Raw genomic sequence first — 24,710 nt, 5'->3', positions numbered from 1 at the left:
CACCATCACAGACACCAAAGCGGCGGGTGCCACTTTACAGGCAGTTCAGCATGTTTGCATCAGGCACAGTGCTGTTGACAGGGGCTCAGGGCTGCTCCTCCGACCCCTCTTCTTCCCCTTCCTCCGTTATTTAAAGTTTGAGGATAGAAGAAAGCAAGAAGATACAAAACCCAGGCTCCACCTCTGCCGAACTCTGTGCACACCCAAAAGCCAACGGCGTGGAAAGGCCCCATCCCGCTCCTCCTGAAGGCCAGACGCATGGGACGCCAGAGGCTCAAATCCAGGAACCAAGAGATCCTGAATCAGATTTCACATAGCTCTCGCCGTTCCAAGGCTGCAACTGCAGAGATCAGCTCAGATTTATTTTTAGGTGCTCCAGCCCTGTGCCTTTTTTCCAGTAATTCTGATCAAACTTGTTCCTGGAACTCAGGAACAGGTTCGGCTGCAAGACAGCGCTTCCTGCGTGCAAGACGTCACTCCCAGCAAGGATGCCAGGGAAGGAAGAAATGACAGATGCTGGCATCACTTTATCATTTTCTACTTTATTACTTCAAATTAACAACCACGATAAAGCTCAAAAAAGTCCAATATTTACACAGGAAAAAAGTACAAAATCCCCCCCCAAAGTTCTTCAGGTTTTTTTTTGTTTTTTTAAATTACAAAGTAATAAAAAGTTTTGCTCTTTAATTAAAAAAAAAAGAGAGAGACAGTAAGAGGGGTAAATAAATTAGGAAAAAAATAGGGAGGAAAAATAAAGTGTTAAATAGAAAGGATAAAAACAAACAAAACAAAGACTAACCCCACCCTCCCCGCCCTGCCAACAACCCATCGGCTCCACACTACAGTGACAGTGTGTCTGCTACAGGCCATAGGTCGCAGTGGTGATCGTTGTGTTTCAAAGCCTCAAGTGCCACAAAGCAGCTTGAGTATTCCTAAATTATATTTAAAAACAACAAAAGTGGGGGGGGAGGGGGGGAGACGGGGGGGAGAGGGCAGGAAGGGGTTGTGCATGTACGGTGGATCTTACTTGGGGTTGCATGAGGGAAGGAGAGAGCAAGAGCCATCGCTCCGAAAGAACACCAAACTCCAGTTTCTGTGCGCCCCTCTCTTCTCCTCAAGTCCCACACTCTCTCCGCAGGAATTAAAACAATTTTTAATTAAAAACAAACAAAAAAAAAATTGAAAAACACGCACAGCCAGACGAAAAAAAGACCCCGCTGCAGGGATGGGAAGTGGGTTCTCAGCTCCCTGTATTTCAGCTCCAGCTTTCCCATCTTCCATGGGACCAGGTGCCGCTCCATAGAGATCCCTCAGTGTGTGAGGGCCGCTCGGATCAGGAAAGTCTCGCACTTCTCCTGACAGCTGAAAAAAACCCCGCAGAGAAGCCACCCGAGGAAAGGAAGCCCGAGTCAATGATTAGGCCGTTGCCACAATTCCCCTCAGCTTAAATTTCATTTAATGCTTGAGAAAATAAATTCTGTTATAATAAAAAAAAAATCAGACTTCTACCATCAAGTGTGGCTGGAATCTGATTCCCTCCTGGCCCACAAGGCTCCTGAAATAAAAGAAAAAACTAAAAACCAAAAATTCAACCCCCCCACCATCCCCTGCCCTCAGAAAAAAAGGAGAGCAAAGTTAAAATTTATATGGCTAGAAACCATATGATTTGAAAATTTTAAAAACAAAAACTATAAAGCAGGAGAAGATATCCAAGAAGATGAAAAAAAAAAAAAAAAAAGAGAGAAACCAAAACCAGGAGCAGAGAGCCAGGAGAGGGAGCTGGGGGTAGCCAGTGGGGGCAGCGGTAGGGCTGGGGTGGGGCTGGGGGGGCAGCGGAGGTGTTCCCGCACAGCTCCCGCATCCTCAGCTTCTCGGAGGCGCTCGCGCTGGGGGACGCAGGCAGCCCTCTCGGAAACGGCTCACACCAGCGCAGGGGCACAGCTCGACTCCTCGTCGTTGGCAAAAAGAAATTCTGTCGGGATTTTTTTTGTTGTTTTTTTTTTTTCTTTTTTTTAGTTTTTTGTTTGTTTTTGGGTTTTTGTTTTTTAAAAGAAAAATACAGTGAAGACACTAGAAAGAAGGAAAAAAAATAAGAGAAAAAGGGAAGAGGACATTAGGAGAAAATGCTCTTCCCAGCACTCCCAATGCCAACTGGAGTGTTACAAATCAAATCAGCCCTTTCTTCCACACTCCTGCCACCCCTTGGAGTTACCTTGTCCAGCTACTGTTGTTTCTTCTACAAAAGGCGCTCACTAGCTGTGCAAAGTCTCGCACACTTGATTACATGCTCAACACTCTCCTCCCCACCACTATCACACTGCCAGAAAAGCACTCATTAGGAACTAACAAAATGGCTCCCTGGCCCAGCACCTTCTCCACCCTCCCCACCCTCCTGGAGAAATGGAAGCTACCTTCACATCCAAGATAATCCATCCCCACAAGGTTTTGGCAGCCAACCTTACTTTTCCCTCTGAAGCCAAAAACCATCTCAAAGTAAGGCGAAGGGAAAGGAAACGTACCAACCCCCCACAGCAACATCAAAGCCTTAACCTAAACCCTAATGCCAGCAATTCCCTCCTTGGGGGATCCCAGGCACGAGGACAGGCTCACCTAAGCAAACACTGGTCCAGTGGCAATTGCTCCTCACTTCCCAAGGTGATCAAATGGCACACTTGTCTACAAGAGAAAAAGAAGAATAGGTAAGGGATGGAGAGGAAGAAAAAGACATGAAGGACACCAAAACACAGAGGCTGAATGTTTCTCTCAGGATATCCTCCCTCCCAAGAGTTTACTGTTCCACTTCTCCAAACCACTGCGGTCTGGAAGACAACCAGATGAAGGCTTACTCAGAGCAAGGCAGAGCTAAGAAGGCAGTACTGAGCACGGCCTTCAGAAAACATGTAACTGAAGAGCCAAGGCGTAACCTGGTACCACTCTCCTCACCACACTGTAGAAGCTTCAGGCACACATCAGCTCCAGCAGATCAGGTAAAAACCGCTGTGGGGCCCTTAGTCCTTCTGGAACATGGAGGCCAAGGCCAGGAACATCGCAGCAGGGACTCACCTGTGATGCTGAAATCCGTGACACTTCTTGCCGCCCTGTGAGGTCAGATGAGGAGACGTTGGCAGGAGCTCCTCGGTGTAACCTCATGCTGACCTTCCGCTCCCTGTCCACTCTTGAGATTGCTCTGGGGGACGTGTTTCCTGTTGGTGCAGAGAAACGCGAGACAAAAACATCAGTCAATCGTTTCAGTGTCCAGCCAGTAACAGGGTTAGCACCATTCCCCATCTCTCCCACCCCGCTCACCGGACTGTTGGATTCGGGAGGTGGGGGTGGAGGCCATGGGCTCGGTGACATTGCGAAGACGGTTGGCAGTGGCTCCAGCAGGTGGGCCGGGGGGCAGCGCTCGTGTGGCTGACCCCCGGAGTTGCCCCATTCTCTCTTCTCGCTCGTGCTCTCGCCGCTCCCGATCCATATCCTCAGGGTTCCGGGCTGCTCCCTGAGGAGGAGAGAAACCCCAACGCCGCGCACGGCTGTCAGGCAAGAGAGACAGCAGCAGCCCCGGGCAGAAAACACATGGTGCTCCATAATGCCAAGAAAGCGGAGCTCCATCCCCAAAACACGTTCTCCCCCCACGATCTTGCACTCCACCCAGAGAGGGCCTCATTCTCTTCCATGAAGAAACAGGGAAGAAAGCATATGGTACTACAGTTGTTATTGGAACTCATGTCTGTGTCCCACCTCCAAATATAGTTCTCTCCTGAAAAATTATCTCTACCTACTTACCTACAGCTATAGATCTATTGACACACATGCTCCATCAGACACACTCACTAATACAACAGCAGCTACGCCCTCCAGTTCGCACCACCAAACAACTCTGCCTCTTTTCACTCTACTTGGTCCCCTTTCTCAAATTGCTCACCAAGTACAAATGACAGGCACTTTCCAACTTTCCTCCCCCATCTCCATGACATGAATCAAATCCTGCCCCTCCAGCCCTTTCCCCACACACACACTCACAAATTTAAGCATGTTCCAGTCAAAGACATAGTCGTAGGAGAAGCCTTGGCGGTGGAAGAGGTTGCGGAAGAGCTGCCGCAGGTACGAGTAGTCAGGTTTGTCGTCAAACCTCAGTGAGCGGCAGAAGTTGAGGTATGTCGAGAACTCAGCTGGAGGGAGCAGAGAACAGTTGGTTGCTGAACACCATTCAACCCCCCTGGTCCCACCACAGAGCCGCTGCAGCCTTTCAGCAGCAGTGCGCTGGACCAGGACTGCACAAACACAGAGCTGCGTAATGAAAATAGAGCCTGCCGGTTGCAATGCTTTGGCCACCAAAAAGACCCCATCCCTATTTTTACCACAGGAAATGTTCACGCATCTCTTTTTTTCTAGCTGCTTTTCCAAGCAAGAGTTAGCAAGTCACAGAGCCTGCTGAAGGACAGTAAGAATGTAGGCCTAAAGAACAGGTCGAGGTGAGCTTTGGGAAACTCAGCTCAGACCAGAGGTCCTCCTGGATTAGTAGCCTGTCTTAAGCAGTGGCCAGAAGCAGACAGCTACAGAGGAGAAAGACCAGGGCAAGCATATCTGACACTTTCATTGACATTAGCCCAGCTTCCACCTACTTTCAGCTCAAGGAACTTCATGATCTGGATGTGGTTCCTAATTATTTAGTAACCTCAGTGGATCTCTCTTCCACATAGTTGTCCAATCTCTCCTTGAACTCCTGTAAGCTTTAAGTATCCACAACATCTTCTGGGAAGGAGTTCCACAGGTCTACTACTGGCTGTGTGAAGAACCACATCATTTTCTTTTGAAGCTAGAAGGAACCAGCTTTGTTTCTCTTCCAATACAATAACTGAGGCCACCAAATAATCAGCTCCCATCCAGACTTCTGGAGGCATAGCGAGAGTGTAGACTTCTATCAGCAATCTAATCACCTCTTTTCCAGGTTCCAGCAAAGTCATCGCTTGTATAGAAATCACCGCATCTCTGATTACCCTTTTGGCCCTTTCCTGGACCTTTTTCCAGTTCTGCCACATCCTTTCCGAAATAGTGGAATGGACCAGAGCTGCACAGTGCATGCAGGGTGCGAGGGGGCCACAGGTTTATGAACGCTGTTGGGGCTTCTTTTCTTTCCTAGTAATTCCCAACACCTGATCAGCTTTCCTCAGTAACCACTGAGCACAGAGTTGATGCTTTCACAGAACTGTCTGTTCTAACTGCCACAGCTCATTGGTCAGTGGCACTGGTCAGCTCAGAGCCTGCTATTCAGCATATGACATGAGGACCAAGCCTTCTCTCTCTCCTCTCACACACATTACTCCACGTTTACCTACAAAGAACTGCATTTGCCACTTCATTGTCTGGTTACTTCTGGGATTCATTACAGTTGGCCCTCATTCTCATTACCCAGTAAAAACTCAGGATCACCAGCACACCTTCTCACCTCACTGCCCACCCCGCTTCCAGACTGTTTCTGAGGTCCTAAAGATCCCTCTCAGCACTCTCATGCCCCTACTAACACAAGGCTCGACTCTCCACAAAAACATGTTTCCCACTTCTGAACCAGAACTGTATCACCACCTGTCTCTTATCCTTCTCATCACTGGTATCAGCAGCACATCCAGGTCTGGGGGTACTGGGCATTGCCCTTCAGGACTCAAGACTCCAGGGAGTTTCAGCAGAAGAACAAGCCATGCATTAGACAAGACAGCCATCAAGAACAGAGCACTTACAAGGGTACCCTTTGCAGAGCACCTCAATGGGCGTTGACATCTTTTTCTCGCTGATCCTCTCGTACTTTTGGCGCTTGGTGGCAGCCTTGAGGCCCTGCCAGGGCAGCGAGCCCAGGTTGAAATACATGAGCACGTAGCCCAGGCTCTCCAGGTCATCTCGGCGACTTTGTTCTGTAAAAAGTTACAAAGGGGCAAAGAGTGAGCAGCAACCAGAACTGCTTTGGCAATCACACAGCTTCAGAGATGAACACGGAACAAAAGAAACAAGCTCTCTCTCTTCTTTGGTAGACTTCTATGGATAGACAAACTTGTAGAAGACATTCCAGTACAAATTCCTGTAGGGATGTTCATACTGCAAGAGTTAAAGCGCTCCTCTCCCCACACAGCCCAACCCACTTCATAAATGAGTAATTACTCTGACTACCTCCTCACTTGGACAAGCCTTAATTCACACAAGAATTCAACAGCTCGAGAAGTGCTGGAGCGACACTGCCTACTTTGCTCTTCCCAGTCCCAGAGGAAGGGCACCTACGCTTCTCCACCCAGAATGATACTTACCCTGGGGATTAGTCATGACAGAGGTAGTCATGGAAAGACAAAGCTAACAGAGGTAAGCCCAACACAAGTCTTTCAAACACATCTTCTAATTAACCTGCTGATACTCTTTACACAGGGCAGAATTGAGGAACTAGCGACCCCTTCTCGTGGTAAACGACTTTTGTTGATAGTTTAGAGAAGCCTAACATGTAATACTGTGTAAAGACCTTTCCGGATTGGTGGTATTTTTTGTGGAAGAGGCATGAATACAGAGGTATACTTTGAACAAAAGGTTCTCCTCCAAATGCGGAATGACTGTGTAACTGCCATCACTACCAACTACTTAGAGCAAGGGTTGCCCTTTATATGCCACTGTAAGGGTCCGCCTTCCCCCCCCCCCCCCCCGCTATTTACAAAACAAAAAATTTGTTTCCCAAACAAAAACATTCCACATCCAACTTGTTCTCTTGAATGGCCAAGCCATTTTAAGTTTCAAGTTAGCTCAAGATGGAGTTCATGCAGAATCTCAGCTGAAAATGTTGACTGGCTAATTTGTGAAACTCCTCCCAGCTCCTCCAACATGCTTACAAATTAATCTATAAATTTTGCCAAGAAGCTCTTGCCCTTGTTCCCCTCCCAACTGAAATAAAATAAACACTTAGGAGAAACTACTTTACATCTTGAGGAAAACAACAACTTGCATAGATAACACACAGGCAAAATATGGCTCGAGGGAGAGCACAGGGGTAGAGGAAAGACTAAAGAGATTAATCTGTTAGATTAATTTACTACTACAGCATATTTTGCTGGATTCGGTGCCATGTCCTGGACGATGCTGCAGATTATGTACTGGTCTCTGGGTTAATTCTCAGTATCAGTTACATGATACCACCTGCCCCATTCAAAGGCCAGTAGATTATTACAGCTACCCCTTACTCTGCTAGCTGAGCTGAACCTTGATGAAGGAGTAGCTGTAGCAGGTCACAGATCTAGGTGGCCAGATGTACTGCCAGAAGCTGTTGGTCATCATGGGCCTTTCTTCCTCCTACACCTCTCTCATAACGTCCCAGTGTTTGAGAACTAGGGGGCTTGGCTAGTTAAAAATATTAGGGGAAAAAAAACCACTGTGGTTACAGAAGAAAAGGACGGTCTCATCACTCCATAACTGAGAGGAGAGCACCTTTAGGTCAAAGCACATGAAATGCCATAAAAACATATTCCAAGACAGGAGTAGAGAAGAAAGCAGCCTTGCAGATCCCCAAAGTGTCCTTCTTTGAGCATGCAGAAATAACAGCATTTTTTGACCTCGCTAACTTACTGCCTCAAGATGTCCACTTTAAAGGGGCTAATACTTCCTAATCTTATCAGGCTGCTGCCAAAGATAACTACATGACTAGCTGGGAGACGCTTAGATGCTATGGAGGGAGCAGGGAAACGAAACCCACAGTTTTGCATTTGGCCTAAGGCTGGGATACATGTACTCTCAGAGGGCCAAGATTACACGCCACACATATCAAATAAATAAAACTAAACAATATTTGATAATGACCTATACCCTGAGACAGGAGGCATGTGGAAATGGAGTCAGAATGCACACCCAGGGCCTGAAAGCACAGGAAACGAGGGTAACCTCAATCCTGCAATTTGCCAGCCCTTGACTTAGCCATGCTGTAGCTTTAAAGCACGTAACTGTGGGTTCCCTGTGTAGAGCATGGTGGTACCCCTCAGAGGAGTAGGGAAAGGCAGGGCAGGAACCGGACAGACCTACTGAACAAGCAAATCAGCCTTTTAGGAATAAATAAATCGGGATCTTGCCTCCAAAATCTTGCTTGAACTCCACACTGCTTAGGGCAGGCTGAACCACACACCTCCACCTGCGTGGAGCACAGCAACTTTGAGCACAGCCACCGACTCCATGCAGAACAGGAGACATTCTGTGACCATATGCCAGGGCACAGTCCTAGTGATTCGGGGAAGGCCAGAATTAAAGACTTGAGGTTAGGGAGCCTGAAATCAGTGGGGGATGCTACAAGCCCTTACTGGAGGCAATGTGAGGGGTTACAAAACCAAACCGGGCAGCTCACTAGTATCCGTTACATGCATGCAAACACACCTTAACTGTGCCTTAACACAGCAATATGATCGAGGAAAAACAACTGCAAGCACAACACCTAATTATTAAAATGCTGAATGATAAATGTCTGATTGCATTGCATCCCTGATGTCCAATATCTCAGGCACATGTGGTCATTGCAGCCCACTTAAATAATTTCAGTGGGATTCAAATCTATGACAGGCCTGAAGCACCAACATGATGGGTCACAGTTGTCAAGCTACCTCAAAACATTGTAGCTGTCTTTCACCTGTAACCTTAATGAGAAGATCCTGAATTAAACCTTGGATGATGGTGAAGAACAACAGATCCTACATCCCATTTCTTTGTTTCATCTTTGGTTACTATTACACATCTGCAAATTTTTATTTTTTTTTTTCCCCCCTGGCCTCATATACCAACATCCTCAGGATACTAGATAACATTAGACAGCAAAAGTGGAGTAATTAATTAGAGTTATAAAAAAAAGTTCACCTCTACACTCCAAAGAAACATTATTTAATATCACTACTTTCCACTTTTAGAAGCTTGACAATCATTGACTAACTCTCACAGCATCCCTGGGACACAGGGGAACAAAAAAAAAAAAAAAAAACAACTCACTTTACAGTTTGAAAAGAGAAAGAGAAACACAAGTGGCATGAATGCGTGCCCAGAGCAAGTCAGTCCAGAAGCAGGATTACAGCCGTGACCTGTGACACCACATCACACTTCCTCTCTCCATTTTATTTCAGCTTCTCAGCTCTCCTACAATACATGGGGGACAGCTACTTTTAGAAGACATTCGTCTTTTCCTCCCTCATTCACAAACCCCCTTCCAATAGCAAACACAAGGTCACCTTCCCACGCAACCCAGCGTGACCTCTCAAACCCAACCCACTCTGCAAGCAATCTCCTGCCACTTCCCTCCTACTGCCAGGGAGGTTCCCAGCCAGCCCACACCCTCACTCCCTTCCCAAAGCAGGGTCCTCAGAAGGAGCTGAGTCAGGGGTGAGTAGCAGGACAGCGAGTTACCTGGGGAAGACATGCTTGGGCAAAGACAGGAGACTGAGTACTGGTTGCCTTGGGCGCAAGGTTCATGACAAAACTTGCTGCTTTGCTGCCTAAAGTGCCTCCTGGTCCCCCAGGACAGTGCTTCCCTCCACCCTGATCCTATCCAAAGTGATGCGGTTCCCATGCAGGACTCCCTAGAAATCAGCTGTCTTGACTGCAGCCAGCTCAGCTGCACGTAGTCTTAACCAAGCAATGTTTTCCTGATACATACTCAGATCTGATTTTGCGCACACTGGGACTACGCTTCCCCTTTCTCTCCCCACCGCATGGCAACAGCCTTTAAAACCACAGAAAAATCTAAAATGGGTGACAGAGGGCAGGATGAGCAGAAGAACTTTATGATCTGCACAGCCCTCACTGATGCCATCTAGGACACGTGTTTGGGGAAGAACTGCCCCCACCCCACCCCCAGCCTCCTGTTATCCAGACGGAGCCCACCAGGCTTCTTCCAAGACTGTCTCCTGGGCACCCCTGGGCATCTATTTCAGACTTTACAAGCTCCAGAGGCTGCAAGGGACTCTCATCCCCAGAGCATGTGAAAATTGACTGGAATGCATGAACCAAAGCCTGCACAGTCCAATGACTCTCCCAACAGCAAGTCTCCAGCTGTGGAAACCCTCCCCGATCTCGCCTCCTACTTTTTTTCCCCCGGTCACTGGGAAAAGAATGTGTTTCCTCCAGACATCGGAATGCCCAACCCTTAGCTTGCACATTCAAATAAAGGCATTTATTCATTTGCTATTCCCGTCACATGAATACCCCAGCACCTGGTTCCTTCCCTCTCCCTAAACCGCATTAATGTAACACTAAGACAGAGAATTTAGTCTCTGAAAAGTAAAAAAATTCAGAGTGACGGTTCCCATGGCAATGCTGCTAACTCACAAACGTGTCTGTCAAATACCTGTTTCTCAAGGCCTTACCACAGGGAACTCCAGCTGCAACCCTGACACCCCCATCTCCTTTTCTCCGGTCAGGTCATGTAACCTTTATGCCGTTCAGGGGAACTATCTGCAACGTGGAGATAATGCACTCAAGACCTGTTGCGCAGAGTAACTCACACCCAGACTTTCCCAAAGCAAAGGGCACGAAGAGAGCGACGGCTGTGCTCAGACTGATGGCATATGCAATTTGCCCTTGGATTAGTCTTCAGACATTGTTTGTTCATCCTGATACACGAGCCAAGCACCAGTAGTAAAGGGCTAAGTTGGGGTGGGATGAATAATAAAGTCCTTCAAAAAAAAACCACAAACCAACCCCACAACCAGACATTTAGTAGCCTCTTGTGATCAGTTCAGACAGAGCAGGCGTACACAAAAGAATCGACAGACATAGTAGTGAGAATTATTTTGTGCATGTCTCCTTGTGGCAGTTACCATGGCTGTGGAAATCTTGACTGAGAATTCAATGGAGAGTCAGTTATACATAAGCAGGTCAAGCCAAAATACATAAGACCAACTCGGAAAGCTCTACGAGAACTATTTTTACTACACGGCAGAGGTCAGGAGATCACAGCCCACCCTCAACACACAACACTCCCCATTTTGGTATAAATAAAGCATTTTCAGTCTACCGTTATATAGTATTAAGCAAGGAAGACAGTGGGAAACTGCTTTATTTTCTGCAGGTCACGTCTTGACTCCAGATTTCTGAGAAACCATCTGCAAGAGGGGAGAATAGGAAGCTTTCCCTAGGAAGAATGAGGACACGAAATCCTTTGGAAGTTGTTAGTTCAAAATGTTTGAGTTCCTTGCTCTGATTTTCAAATTCCCAGCTTATACATTTCAGAATAAGGTCTCCCAGAGATACAAACTGAGCTGTGAGCACAGGAGCTACTTTCCTGGGTCCACAGGCAGGGCAGCTTCAGTGTTTCTGCCAACCAGCAGCAGAACTGAGTCAGCCTGCTGAGAACAGATCCTATGGTAACTAAGAAACTCTTGCACTGTGGACAAAGTTTAGCCTAAGCAGAGGAAAAAGGTCACACACTGGGGACAAGTATCTGGTCAGGGAACAGAAGAGAAAACTGCAAGAGGTTTTCACCTCCGTTCCTCACAGCAACCAGGTGTTGTGCATCAGGGGTTCATTCCCAGGACAAGAGTTTGGGTGACTTCAGGAGGTTTAAGTACCGTGGGTGCTAACCTGCACAAGGTTTTTACAAAACCTGAGATGATGGCCATCACCAGTGTAAGACCTGGCTGAACTCTCAGCACTCTTTCCTGGCCTAGTTTTATCCCCTCAGTACTAGCCATAGACGCTAAGGCCGGAGCCCTACCTCCCTAAAGCTGCCTTAGTCTCTCTCAGTGGTGAACGGGGCAGCACAGTTCACAGACACACATATTCTGAAGGCCCAGGACAGCCAACCTCATTCACAAAACCAGGATGTCCAGGCAGTAGGAAGCCTCCCCTCTTTTCAGCTTCTTGTACATTTCCAGCACATGGCTGTCCCCATCCTCAGTGGTGGGTAACAGGAGTATCACCATATTGCAGTGGGTCTGTATCCTCCAGCCCTGACAGCTACAAAATAATCACCAATGAAGGCGCTCAGGAGTCAACAAGAGAGGTTTCAGTTGCACATATTCCTAAAGGCTCAGTGCCTGCAAACGTCTCCTTTACATATCTAATCAGCCTGCAAAAATTGTGCAAGGCAGAGTTAGCAGCAGTAAAGTCAGGGAGGTCACAGCCTTGCTGCTGCAATAGGGCTCCACTGTACTAAGCAGCGCACAAACGTAGACCAGTAGACAATTTAGGAGCTCAGAGTGCCACAAAAGGCAGGCGAGGTAACACAGGTGTAACAGTTATTGACCCACCATCTCAACACAGGTCAGCAGTGGAGCCAGGCACAGAACCCAACCCCCTCCTTCTGGGGACACACTACCTCCCCTGGAAAGCCCCACCACGGGGCAACAGCAGGCTCACCAATTCCCAGGTGGGTGTTGATAGAGGCATAACGGGCTGTGCCAGTCAGATTCTTGTTTTCCCGGTAGGGGATGTGCTGGTGGGTCCGGGCATCTCGGTACTTCTTCGCCAAACCAAAATCAATGATGTATACTAGGTTGCCTTTTTTGCCGAGGCCCATAAGGAAGTTGTCTGGCTTCACATCCCGGTGGATGAAGTTCTTGGAATGAATGTACTCAATACGGCTGATCTGGAGGCAGGGAATAAATAAATAAAACGTGAGACAAGCAAGAAGGTAACTTAACATAACTACATCTGTTAAAAGAAGTACCCTGTCCAGGACACTGGCCTGTCAGAGCAGGGAAAGGGACATTTTGCAGCGAATATCAGAGATGACAGCCAAGGAAAAAGACACCTTCTGGAGGCAGAGGGATCTGGAGATGAAGAATGGAGATGGAATTCAACCCTGCACACCAGCCCAGTCCTCCATCCGGGGAGGTCACCATTAGCACCACAAGGAAGGATGGGAAGCACATTCGTATGGACTAAAACTTTGAGCTTCAGTGTTGACACTGGTCAACTTTCAAACTTAGCCAGGCTGGGAAAGGAGAGGGTCCAGAATAGCTAAGGGTCTTAAACCCAGGGCACAGGCAATTGAGTCAAAACAGGTAGCGATGCCAGTCGTTCATCACACAGGCAAAAGCATCTATGCACACAACACCAATACAGGGTGAGCAGCAGGGGAAGGAAGGAAGGAGGGATGGAGATCAAGAAAAGCCAGCAGTGCCTAGGTTCCAGGCCCCCAGCTTCATCAAGAAACAGAAAGCTGGCAGCCACTTGCTGCTAAATGAAAAAAGCCTGGGATATAGCAGTTCTTGAGCAGAGGTGGGGGGAGGCACGGAAAAGGAGAGTAGGCACAAATGCTTCAGAGGAAACTCACCATCTGGTCTGCCAGGAGCAGAACTGTCTTGAGACTAAATTTGCGGGAACAGAAGTTGAAGAGATCTTCTAGGCTGGGCCCCAAGAGCTCCATCACCATCACATTATAGTCCCCCTCTGCTCCACACCACTTAATGGAGGGGATACCCACTGGGGAAAGAGAAAGATTAAGCCCACAGAACAGAGGAAAATTGCTGCATCTCCTGTTGAGATCATCATATGTAACACCAAATCATTTCCTTTCTAAGGCCCTCCAGAATAATTTCCTTCTTCAACCACTCCCCCGGCCCCATCCTTTCCTCCCCATCTCACCTCCTCCCTGCATCATCTTGTAGAACTTGCTTTCAATGTGGAGCTGGGGATGCTTGGTTTTGACACATTCCAGTTTGATGGCCACCTCTTCACCAGTCGCAATATTGGCTCCTGCACAGAAATGAGGGTGAAATGAAGATTGTGCAAGCTTCCACTGAAGCTAAAGACTTTTACCAAGGCCCATACAGATGCCAAAACCTTAAGATTTGCCCTGAAATTTATTCTCTGTGACAGAAATGAGATTCAGCTGCTTCAGCTTCATACAGAGTTTTCAGCACTGCCATTTGCAAAGGCAAGCCCAGAGGAAGGCACATAAATAGGAAACCAGCTCTGATCCTGCAGCCAGGCTAGAACAACAGTCCTACAACATATTAACTGCCTCATTATCTCAAAAAGTGCCAGACTTTGGGAGGTCAATCTGTATGTATCAGCAGTACCTAAACTGAGTGGAAGTTTTAGCTGTCCCTGATCATACACCTAGCCCCTGAACCCAAGCCAGCCCCCCCAGGCAGTGATATGGAGTACCTCTTCCTGAGCAAAATTACTGCTTACCTCAGGTACATCATTTCAACAGAGCCAATTAGTTCAGGAGGAGATATTGCTAACATTCCCAGCTACCTCTGGTTTCTCCACAGCCCTGACCTGCTCAATAAAGACAATGCCCAAATCTCCAGCTTCTCTCTCTCCTGAGGGCTTTAATAATACCTTTATCTTTTGCCAACACAGAAACATTTGCTATATCCTAAATTAGAAGCATGAAGAAATAAACTGAATCCGGTACCGAATTAAGCTACTCAGACACCTTTGTTGAAGGTATTGCTAGAGTGTTTGCAATGACACAAAACCACCACCCCACGCGCTTCTTTCTGAAAAGAACTGAGCTGCCAGCCACGAAAACCAGCACTCTGGTCCCAAAGTGCACTGTCAAAGGCAGAACAGGCTGGTCTTTCTCTCGTACTAGCTGAGAGGATTCCAGATGTTTCATATCATCCTAAAATGGAAAGAATGAAGATCTGTACGCAGGTCACGGGAATGACACTCAAGACTTGCTTCTCTCTCCCCCCGTCCCATGCCTGCCTCACACACACAAACAAGCCCTTCCTCGTATCCGGAACTATTAAAAGTTGAACTCAAACACAAATCAGAGAGCGGCTCTGATCATGAGCAGTTTATGAACACTGTCATAAAATAAACTACTCCAGAATATGCATGCGAAACACGAGCTGGAGTCAAAGGTGATGTTTTGTAGATATCCCATAGTGAGTTTTGGTAGGTCTGGCTAATTCGTGCCTCCTGATCCACGTGACAAGACTTTCAGAGTCCACAAGGACAGCTGCAGATAGATCTCTCCATCCATCCTCTTTTACACACTGCCTCCAGAGCCAGGGACCAAAGAGAAAAAGAAAATGTTCACACAACTGGATCTGATCTCCCCCTGGATCGTAAGGAAATCCATCTCCTGTTGGAAGAGTTCTAGCTTGTACACAAAGTTAGCCTGCTAGCAAAAAGACGTCATCTAGATACTGCAGCGTCGGGTCGAGACAGACAAGCTGCTTGGAATTTGTAAGAGAGGGACAAAAACGATTGAGGCCTAGAGGGATTGATATACTAAGAAAGATTAAAAGAGCTAAATATGTAACATAGACAAGAGATACAACTAAGAAGGGTGGGGAAGAAGAATGGGACATGACAACAGTGTGCAAATATTTGAGGGCTGTAAACACTTAAGGAGGGAGAGGAATTATTTAGGGTGCTCTGAGGGAGGGGAAGGAGGAGCAATGGGATGAATTTAATAAAGGGTTTTACTCAAGAGCCAGGAGAAGGGAAAGGGAAAAAGCCATCCTGAGAGCTAGAGCCATTTGTCCAATGGTTATTTTAGAAAGATGCTAACATATTCCACTTAAAAACTGCTGGCCAGCAAAGCAAGTATGTACATTCCCTTCACTCTACCACAGGACCCTTCTTACAAGCATCAGGAGTGCAAGGAGGAAAAGAAAAGGAAAAGGGGCTCAGATCACAGTAAGAACATGGCCCTGGACAAGTATCTGTCTTTTAAATTAGTGTTCAGTCACTGGCCCTCATTCAGCATGGAAACACCCAGGACATCCAAACAGATAAGAACACTTCCTTCCCTTCTCTCTTTCCCCTGCCTTTGTGAAGACTTTCCTCCAAATGGTCTGCAGCAGCTTCCTTGTCCGTTCCCTGGAGGAATTTTTCCTTCTCCTAGTCCATCTGCTGACATACACGCAATGATAAGTCTTGCTGACTTTTGGCAGCAGTAGCATTAGCATTTCGAATGAACCCTCCTGCCCAAAGTTGAACAGTGTAAAGATGAATGAGTTCTCATCTCCACATTACCCTGTGTGTTTAGGAAGATGACAAGGCATCCATCTACGAGGCTGTCTGCAGGTGGGGGGGTGTTATCTGTGAGCATGTAAAGCAGGAGAAGGGAAAGGAGGGGTAAGCATCAAGAAAACTCAGAGTCTGCAAAATGTGAACATGCCATTCAAATGATCAACATGGTCTTCAGCCCCACACTCTCCATAGCCCAAATACAGGTGTTAGCCTCTTAGAAAAAGAAGAAACAATCCTGTGGCCTGGAACAGCAGAAGTAGGACCAATTGGACCTAGTGAGGAGCTATTCTTTGCTGAGGGGGTCAACAACTGAACACTTTAGGCTTGCCCCCTCCCCAAACCCCCATAGGTCTTCAGGTTGCTCCCTCTACCATTTTTTGGCTAGAGATCTACCCACACTGAAACCACCACAAGCGAGAAGGGAATTCGAGGGCAGGAGTCTCTCTGATCCTTTGTTTCACGCTTTAACCACCATCTTTTTTAAAGATACAAGTACAAAAGCAACAGTTCTCTGCTCCCTCTCCAGACTGGAAAGCACCACGTTTCAGACAAATGCAGCAGAGCCTGCCTAGCTTCAGCCACTTGAGAGACGTACGTAGGATTGGGGATAATTCCTAACATCCACCCCCAGTCTCGCTCCGCTGTGGGGGCTGCACAAATTCAACTCATTCATCACGAGCTGTTTGAAACGGGGCCCCGGGGACAGAGGATGTCACCGGCTAAACAGGATCTTTTCAGCGTGAAAGCCTTGCTGCATGTCTCATACAATAAACACCGCCCTCCCTGCGTATCGGGCAAGCTTGCAGGCACGACCACCCACCCCCCCCCCGGCTCTCCCCACTGCCCACTCCCCTCTGGCCAGCTTGGTGCGGGAAGAATCGAGCGCCGGGAACAGATGGAAGAAGTCAGATAGGGCGAGAGAGGGTTAACAGGCCAGGAAACAAAGGGAAGGCACTCCCCTCCCAGCAAGGGAGGAGCCTGGCACCAGGAACTGTCCCCAGCCAGTGCAGGTCCCAGCATGCTTTGTCTGCCCCACCGTCCCCAGCTCCTCTCCACCGTCGATGTCCCCTCCAGCGCACCCCGGCCCCAACTATTCCTACAACGTCCAACAACCCTGCCCTGCCTCTTGGCAAACACCTCTGACAAAGCACCGCTCCTCCAATGGCCCAAAGGTCTCAGCAACTCCTCTACAAACTGCGTTTTGCTCTTCTGAGTGAGCATTTTTAGAGGCAAACGGGGTAGCCAAGGCCCAGGGCAGCTGGACCTCGTTTCTCACCCTGCCAAGCCAACACTGGGGGAATCCCCCCATAGCACATCCATCCCCCAAGGCAGAACATGGAAGCAAGGCATTGTGCTTTAAGCCGCAGCTGAGGATTAACAGGAGTCCATCCTTTCTGTGTGCCCATGTGGAAATTCAAGTTTCCTTCTGACAGAAAACCCACAAGCAAATCCCAAAGAGCACAGCACGCAGCACCCATTGGTTACCGAGTGGGTGAAGGCACTAACATCCTGAGAGGGAGAAGCTGGGAACAAACCATACAGCCCGTGCTCGCCTTCAGAGACAGACAGGGCTTGGCTGTCTCTGCTCTGTCTCCACACCATTATCCAGAGAGAGAACTGTGAGGTGAATCTGGTGCAGGAGAGAAGTCCTTGTGAATGAGTCCCTGTGTCTGCAGAACAGACTGTGAGAGGATAGCATGAGCACAAGCGTCCTCCAGACACACCATCAGAGACTACCTGCCTGATCCCTCCAGGCTGGGGCGTCACCCAGGCTCCAAGAAGTCTCGCTATCACTGCTTCAAAACACACTGGCTTGCACCTCAATGAACATCACAAGGGCTTTGATACTGCATTCAAGTTGGTTGAACTCGGCAGTTGGAGGCATCCCACTGTGCTCACCACGCTGGGGCTTTCTCTGCCTCTCATGTTGTTTGGTTATGGGCAAGGCGGGCACAACCCCTTCACCAGTGCCCGTGTTTTCCATGCCCACTCTGCACCGGTGGATGACCTGTTACGTGATGCAGAGGCCTTTCCATTCAGTACCTCCCTTCTTTCTCCACACGCTTCCCAGACATTTTGCAAGCTCCTGACAACCTCTACTGTCCTAGAGAGGGTCTGAAAGGCTTCAAGCACTAGCACAGGTGGAAAATGCTGTGTCTGGGCTATCACCCCTCAATCCCTAGCACCTGGGAACTGAAAGCACTGTCACCCGAGAGACTATCTGGCTGGAGGGCCACAGAGGAGTGACATACAGGAGTAGGCTGCAGTGAAGGCAGCACACAGTGGAACTGGGATCCCAGATCCATCATTATCATCTTTGTTCATGCTCTGGATAAAGGTGGCAACAAAGCCTGTTACTGATGATTCCCATAGGATACTTAATCAAGAGAGGCTGCCAACAACAATCAAGAGAGAATAATAAAGCAAGAGCGAACTGGAGATAAAAGCCAGAGGTAGAAAACAGGTGGTGATTTACAAACACAGGGAAAAGTAATCTGAACTAGAGGTACTCCACAAAAGGAACTCAGGGAGGGATGGGAAGATGTTGCAGAACCTAGAAGAGATCTCCTACAATACAGCTGACAGTGCGCTAAGGCCAATTCTGCAACCCGATACAGTGCTGGTGATGGGGGAAGCCAAGGAGACCCAAAGCAGCCTATGCAGAGGCATCTCGTTACAGATCACTCAAGAGTAGCCCCTGGCTGCCCAGCACTGGAAATGCCACACCTCGAATTCTGTGTAGGCTCCAAGCTGCTCAGCAGATGGACAAACTGGTAAAAACTGAAGGAGCAGCAAGAGTGAGGAGTGGTGGATGTACTGGGAAGCAAAATACAACTCAACTGAGCGAATTAACAGTCAAGGAGCATATGATGACCCTCTGTAAGTACTCAAAGGGTGCGAACACCAAGAAGGGAGAGGGCAATCATTCTGCTGGCCTGCAGGACTACAGCTGAACAGGTAGTGGTGAGAACTAGATGATAGGTAAAGCCACACCAGCTCTCATGGACGATCAGGCTACTTGGTAGTCTCACCACTCCAGCCTCACATGATTTGAGCCAATAAAAACATCAGCAGGCAAAGCATCAGGGAACATATCTACACATCAGCATGCTGGCTTGGAAGACCTTCTCCTCAAGTGACCTGCCACGGTAACAGGAAACCCAGCGTCTCATGGGTTCTCTCCATTGAGCTCCCAGCTCAGGTCATTCCAGACATTAACTCTAAATCCCATTACAGATCTAACAGAGCTGGGCCCCATGACTTTAACCAGGCCAGCCTCTCTGACCTGTTTTACACCTCCTGGTCTCGGACCTCCCTCTCACAGGTGCTGGACCACCTCTTCCACTACCAATCTTGCCAAAACTTTATTCCTTCTACCCTGAAGAAACAGCTGTCTCCTCCCTTTCCACCACCCACTCTTTACAGAGTTTATACCCATACACACCCAAGCTCTAGAAAAGGAAGTGTGAGAGCTGGAGTAGGGTGTATGACAAATATGCCCTGAATAGTCCAAATCTAAATTAGTCTGATCAAACACCACTGTCTCTGCAATACCTGCAAGGCAAAGCTGAGCTCACCCCACTTTCTTTGCCATCACAAGACCGGCAGCAGCTAGCAGTATTCCTTGAAGCTCTTTTCCTCTCCACCACCTCCAACCTTACGTGGTGCCCACAAATATCAACAGGCAAGAATAACAATCCAAAACAATGACGCAATTGAGAAGAACAACCTTGCAGGTGGAAGTACAGAGACTCACACTCACCTAGGTAAATGTCTCCAAACGAACCGCTGCCAATCTTTCTGCCCAGTCGGTATTTGTTCCCCACTCGAAGCTCCATGGTTCAGTCGTGCTGAGAAAGGAAGCACAGAAAGCGTGGCGTCAGAGCAGAAACAGGAAGTGAATCATGTAAGGCTACAGAAGAGACCTCACCACTTCACCCAGAGGCTGGGTACAGCTTTTAATCTTGAAATACTTCACTTTCTACACAGCCTCTATCACCTCTCCTGATCTCCTGGATGTCCAGGGGCAGCATAAGCTAGAAACACTGCCGGAACACGACCCTTTCAAGCATGTTTTCCATGTTCCCATTATGGGAATGAAGAAGGATCGAATCTATTCCCCACCATTTTGTTCAGACACTGGGAGGGGGCAGGAAATCCCTCCTAAGAAGGTTTCAGCGGGTGATCACTTCACACTACTCTGAAGAGAGATGGTACTGCTCCTTGTAACCTACAGTACCTGGCACCAGGACAGTGGTAACCTCGTGAGACACCAGAAGGGACAGGCATAATAAAACCTATGAGAAGGAGCGCTCCCTGGCCCAGCCCTAGGCCAACACCTCGGTGGCGGTGAAGCCTAGAACCCAAGGGACAGACAGACTGCCAGGAGCAAGCGACTCCATCGCCCATAGGCAGGGGCCGGCAGAGGGGACAGGGAGGAGACATCTCACCAAATTGAACCCTGCGAGGCGTGCACTGACTAGGAACCCATTTTCTTATCTCCACACACTTTTGCTGATGGGATCACAGCCTCATTCAGTCTACCTGAGCCTCTCCGTCTCTGCTGCCTACCCAGGTGTACCAGCTGTTTGTTTTCAGCAGCTCGGGCCTTTCCTCATCCCTTTTCCTGAGGTGATTAGCTAACCCTTTGACCTGCTATACCCCATCGACGTGCCCAGGCTTAGCCTACTCACCTTCCACAGAAAACCAACGAGGTGGAAGGACCACGGCCAGAGTTTGTTCTCCCTGCCAACCTCAACTTCTGCTGCAAACACCTCAGCCAAACACAGTTCCAGCAGTTGCCCCCTTAACAGCCCCTTTTCCCTCGCCCCTTCCATGGCCACCAACTTATTCTAGGAACTGCGGCTCTTCCCAAAACAGCCAAGCCAGTTCCTTTTAGAGGGATTTGCCACACTCCTAATTTATGCAATGCCACATTATTAGCGTACAAAATGCAGACACAGAGCCTGTTGGGGACAGGAAAGGTGAGGAATGATTCATGTTTTCACAAGTAGGTGAGAGGAACTTTCCCTTGCTGGAGCTCAGTGGGAAGGAAGCATCACTGAAGGAAAGAAGGGAGGAATGGCCCTATGAGACACAAGCACAAAAAAAAAAAATAATCCCAGCTACAGGATTCTGGGCATACTATAAACCCAGAGCTGCTTCCCCTGCCCCAGGAGATGGGATTACAGAAAGAGGAATGGACGAGCTGCAGAGACGTACAGGGAAATAATCCTATCAAGGCATTCAGGGGACATTGTGAACCCTGAAAGCAGAGCTCCAGTCACCAGAAACCACACACAAAACACTCAAGAGGCGGAGTCCCCTCACCTAGTATTTACTTATGCATGTGGGTTTCTGTGCATCTAAAGTCCACAAAACCCTGTGGCTATTTCTGACTTTCTTGCTACAAGGAATGTAGGCAGAGCCTTGGGAACCGAACCAGGAGGCAGGCGTACCTGGGTGAGGGTGCAGCAAACAGACATGATTTTTATCCGCTGCCTGCTGTTCTGTATAACCACATTAACATACATCTGACTTTGCTTACACTCCTACTCCAATAAACGATCAAAGGTCTGTGTCCCCGGGAACCCGTCACACCACCGTCAGGGAGACGGTTCTAAAACCTTCTTCCTTCATGGCCGCGTTCGCCCAGGCCTGCGAACCCTGAGCGCTTCCACACGAGTCCAACTCCCAGCCGCGAGAAACGCGGCTGAGCGAGCTGCAGAGGCCGGGCAATAGGTCCCAGCGGGGCTCCCTCTGCACCAGGGCACAGCGGTTACCGCTCTGCAACACCACAGTCCCAAGCCTAAATTTGGTCCCACCCTTCTGGGACAGGCAGGAGCCAGGTTAAGAAGGGTTTCTCGCACAACTAGGCAGCAGCCCTTCTGGCTGATTAAGCAACAGGCTCCAAAGGGGAATCTAAAAAATGCTCCGGGGCGAGGGGGTGGAAGCGGGAAGCAGGATAATGGAGTGAAAAATCATGGTCTCGCACAGCTGTCATTTTGCCTTATCTCCCCCCCAACACAGACAAGTGTGCTTAGAAAACCTGGGTGGAGGATAGCCAGAGAGCAACAGCCTGGATTCACGGTAAGGGGAGCAGGCGGGACACGCACATCCCACCCCCCAACAACTGCTCCAGGAGTTCAAACACCTACCACATTTGCTTCTACTTCACACACGTACCCCCACCATCTACAGCTCCCGCTCTTATCACCTGATCTTCACGTCTACTATTACAAGAAGAAGACAGAAAATTTTACATATAAAATTTGAATTATTACATATGAAATTTATATCACTTTCTCTATATTATTTATACGTGTAAAATTTAAAAAGCCATCCCTCCCTCCCGCTCCCCCCAGCGGGCTTAACCCCCCCCTGCCCTGCCACCCTCCCTGGGCTCTCCAGCGTTCCCAGGGGCTGCAGGGCAATCATTCAGTTAAACCATTTAGTTTTCCATACGGGATTAACACACATACAACCTCAAAGCAAGCATGTGCTCTGCATGAGCGTTTGCATACGTGAATATCCAACATTACACAGACACCTACAATATACTACACCGCCTCAAAAAAAAAAAATTACTATCCAGCCGCCAGCGCTGCTTCCCCACACACACCATTTTGCACCAATCCCCTTTTATATAATATAAAATACCCACGTACAGGCACAAAGGCCATTATATAAACACACGATAGAGTTGATCCCGCTCCGCTGTGCCAGGGCCGATGGCGACCGAAGACGCAGGGACCATCTCGGGGAGGGGGACAGGAGGGCCACCTCGGTCCCACCTGAGGGGGTCGGGAGTGGGAAGATGCCCTGGCTAGCAAAGGCCACGCAAAACCAAACCCACAGCTCCATAATGGAGGCTGCCGAGCCCAGCACCGCTCCGGCTTTCAGGGGAAGTGTGGGGAGCGGGGGCTGCTTTGCCCATAGACCATAGAGGCTTTACATGGCTTTTTGTGTGTGTGTGAAGGTAATAAAGGAAGAGGCTGGCAAAACAACAATTTGAACTGGCTTAAAAAAAAAAAAGGAATAAAAAAAGAGAAAAATTACATTTTGATTGAAATGCAAAACATCAAACACCACCACCACCCCCCCAGACCCTCTCACACTTACAAAAAGAAGAGGATCTAGCAGCAAATAAGATGGGGGGAGAGAAACCCCACGTACAGAGCATTTGGACTACATTTGAGGAAGAAATAGCCACAACAGGAGAATGGGGGGGGGGGGGGGGGGGCACGGCACGGCACGACAAAAAAATAATAATAAATATGTCCCTTACACCCCCACCCCCTACAGGCAAAACACTACGCGAAGACAACCTTACCCGGGCTGTTATTTTTCCGGGTAGGTAACAAAAAGCTGCCACCCCCGGGAACGGCGCTGAACTTCTCCCCGTCCCCCCCCCCCGCCCCCGGCCACCGACCCCCGCCCCGCCGACCCCCACCCTGCACAAAAGGCAACACCGAGCCCCACACCACCCGCCCCCGGACGCGGACCCCCCGAAACGGGCGATGAGGGGGGCTGGGGAGGGAGACGAGGAGCATCGGTGAGCGGGAGGGGTGGGGGGCGTTAAATCACCAGGGACCGACCCCCGCAGCCCCCCGCCGAGAATGGCACGGCACCCCCTCCCCGCTCGCCCCGGCCCCGCCGGCAGGCAGGCAGGGCCCCGGCAGGGAGAGAAGGGGAAGATAGGGGAGCCCCCCCCCCCCAAAATCCGCCGCCTCCGGAGGGGGCGACCCCCTCCCCGCGCCCCCACAAAGAGGCTTTTGTCCCCCGCCGCCCCCCCGGCCCGGAGCATCGCGCCCTGCCCTCCCCTCCCCCGCCCCCTCCCCCTCCCTCCGCGCACACAAAGAGCCGGAGGGGCCGCCTTTCCCCCGGGGTTTGCGCCCCAAGATGGAGGCGGGCGCCCCCCATACCCACCCTGACGGGAAGGGGGCCGTGTGGGGCTGCTGCTCCGCCGGCTGTCAGGGGGCCAGGCGGCCGCGGCGGGAAGGATGACGGAGGATTGGGGAGGGCTGGTGGCGGCCGTGCCCGGCGCGTCCCTCCTTCGCTCGGCTCGGCTCAGCGCGGCGCGGCGCTGCCTGCCGCCTCCCGCCCGCTCGCCGTCCCCTCCAGCCGGCGTGTGCTCGGCACAGCCCGGCGCTCACCCAGTTTCCATTGAGCCCCGGAGCCAAACCCACTGATGTCACCCAGCGCAGCCCCGGCCCTCCTCCTCCTCCTCCTCCTCCGCCCGCCGTTAAAGGCGCAACCGCCCGCCGCCGTTCCCGCTGCCCTCCCGCCCGGCGTCCCCCCGCAGCCCCGGCGAGAGGGAGGCCTGCCCCACCACACACGGGGGGCTCTGGGGGATGCTTCGCTTCGGCGGCCGCCGGGCTCCCCGCTGGAGGTGTCTCCTCAGCGGGGCGCTGCGGGGGGGGGGGGGGGGGAGCGGGGCGACAGCCCACCCGTGGCACCCCACCGCGGTGGGGGCCGACCCCAATATGGCGCCATTGCTCCAACGGCAGGGTCATCAGCCCTCGGCCCCGCTCGGGGATCCTCACGCCAGGGCGCTGGGTCCCATCGCGATGGTGGTGGACGCCAGGCGAGGGGTCCAGCAGGAAGGGCCCGTGAGGCGCCCGAGCCCCCCCAACCCCACAGACAGGGTCAGGGCTCCTCGGCCCGCGCCCCTCGGGAGCGGGGGGCACCCCTTGGGTGAAGCGCACCCAAACCCACACGAATGTTGGCGTGCGCACGTAAAACCTAAGGCGGACGGACAGAGGTCTGCG

At 50.0% G+C, this 24,710-nt stretch overlaps 1 protein-coding gene across 3 annotated transcripts; it reads right to left on the bottom strand.

Moving 5' to 3' along the window:
* Positions 1–561: 561 nt before the first annotated feature.
* CSNK1E (casein kinase 1 epsilon) lies at positions 562–24,132 on the bottom strand. Of its 3 annotated transcripts, none has more exons than XM_087766175.1 (11): positions 23,869–24,132; positions 19,703–19,790; positions 13,585–13,695; positions 13,274–13,422; positions 12,355–12,583; positions 5,739–5,909; positions 4,024–4,172; positions 3,307–3,499; positions 3,064–3,203; positions 2,611–2,676; positions 562–2,070 (listed from the first exon to the last, which is right to left on the bottom strand). In XM_087766175.1, the coding sequence occupies exons 2-10, from the start codon at positions 19,776–19,778 to the stop codon at positions 2,644–2,646; spliced, it is 1,251 nt and encodes a 416-aa protein (XP_087622301.1). In that variant the 5' UTR covers positions 19,779–19,790; positions 23,869–24,132; the 3' UTR covers positions 562–2,070; positions 2,611–2,643. The 3 variants fall into 3 exon arrangements, with proteins under 3 accessions (XP_087622301.1, XP_087622302.1, XP_087622303.1); XM_087766176.1 differs by lacking the exon at positions 23,869–24,132 and adding an exon at positions 22,098–22,128; XM_087766177.1 differs by having other exon boundaries at positions 563–1,362.
* Between the last annotated feature and the right edge of the window lie 578 nt (positions 24,133–24,710).

The sequence above is a fragment of the Nipponia nippon genome, unplaced genomic scaffold (genome assembly GCF_047370975.1).
Source record: "Nipponia nippon isolate SJK-2023a ecotype South Korea unplaced genomic scaffold, ASM4737097v1 scaffold_3, whole genome shotgun sequence".
Lineage (NCBI taxonomy): Eukaryota > Metazoa > Chordata > Aves > Pelecaniformes > Threskiornithidae > Nipponia > Nipponia nippon.
Note: the sequence above shows the minus strand (reverse complement) of the source record. Positions and strands in the feature narration are given on the sequence as shown.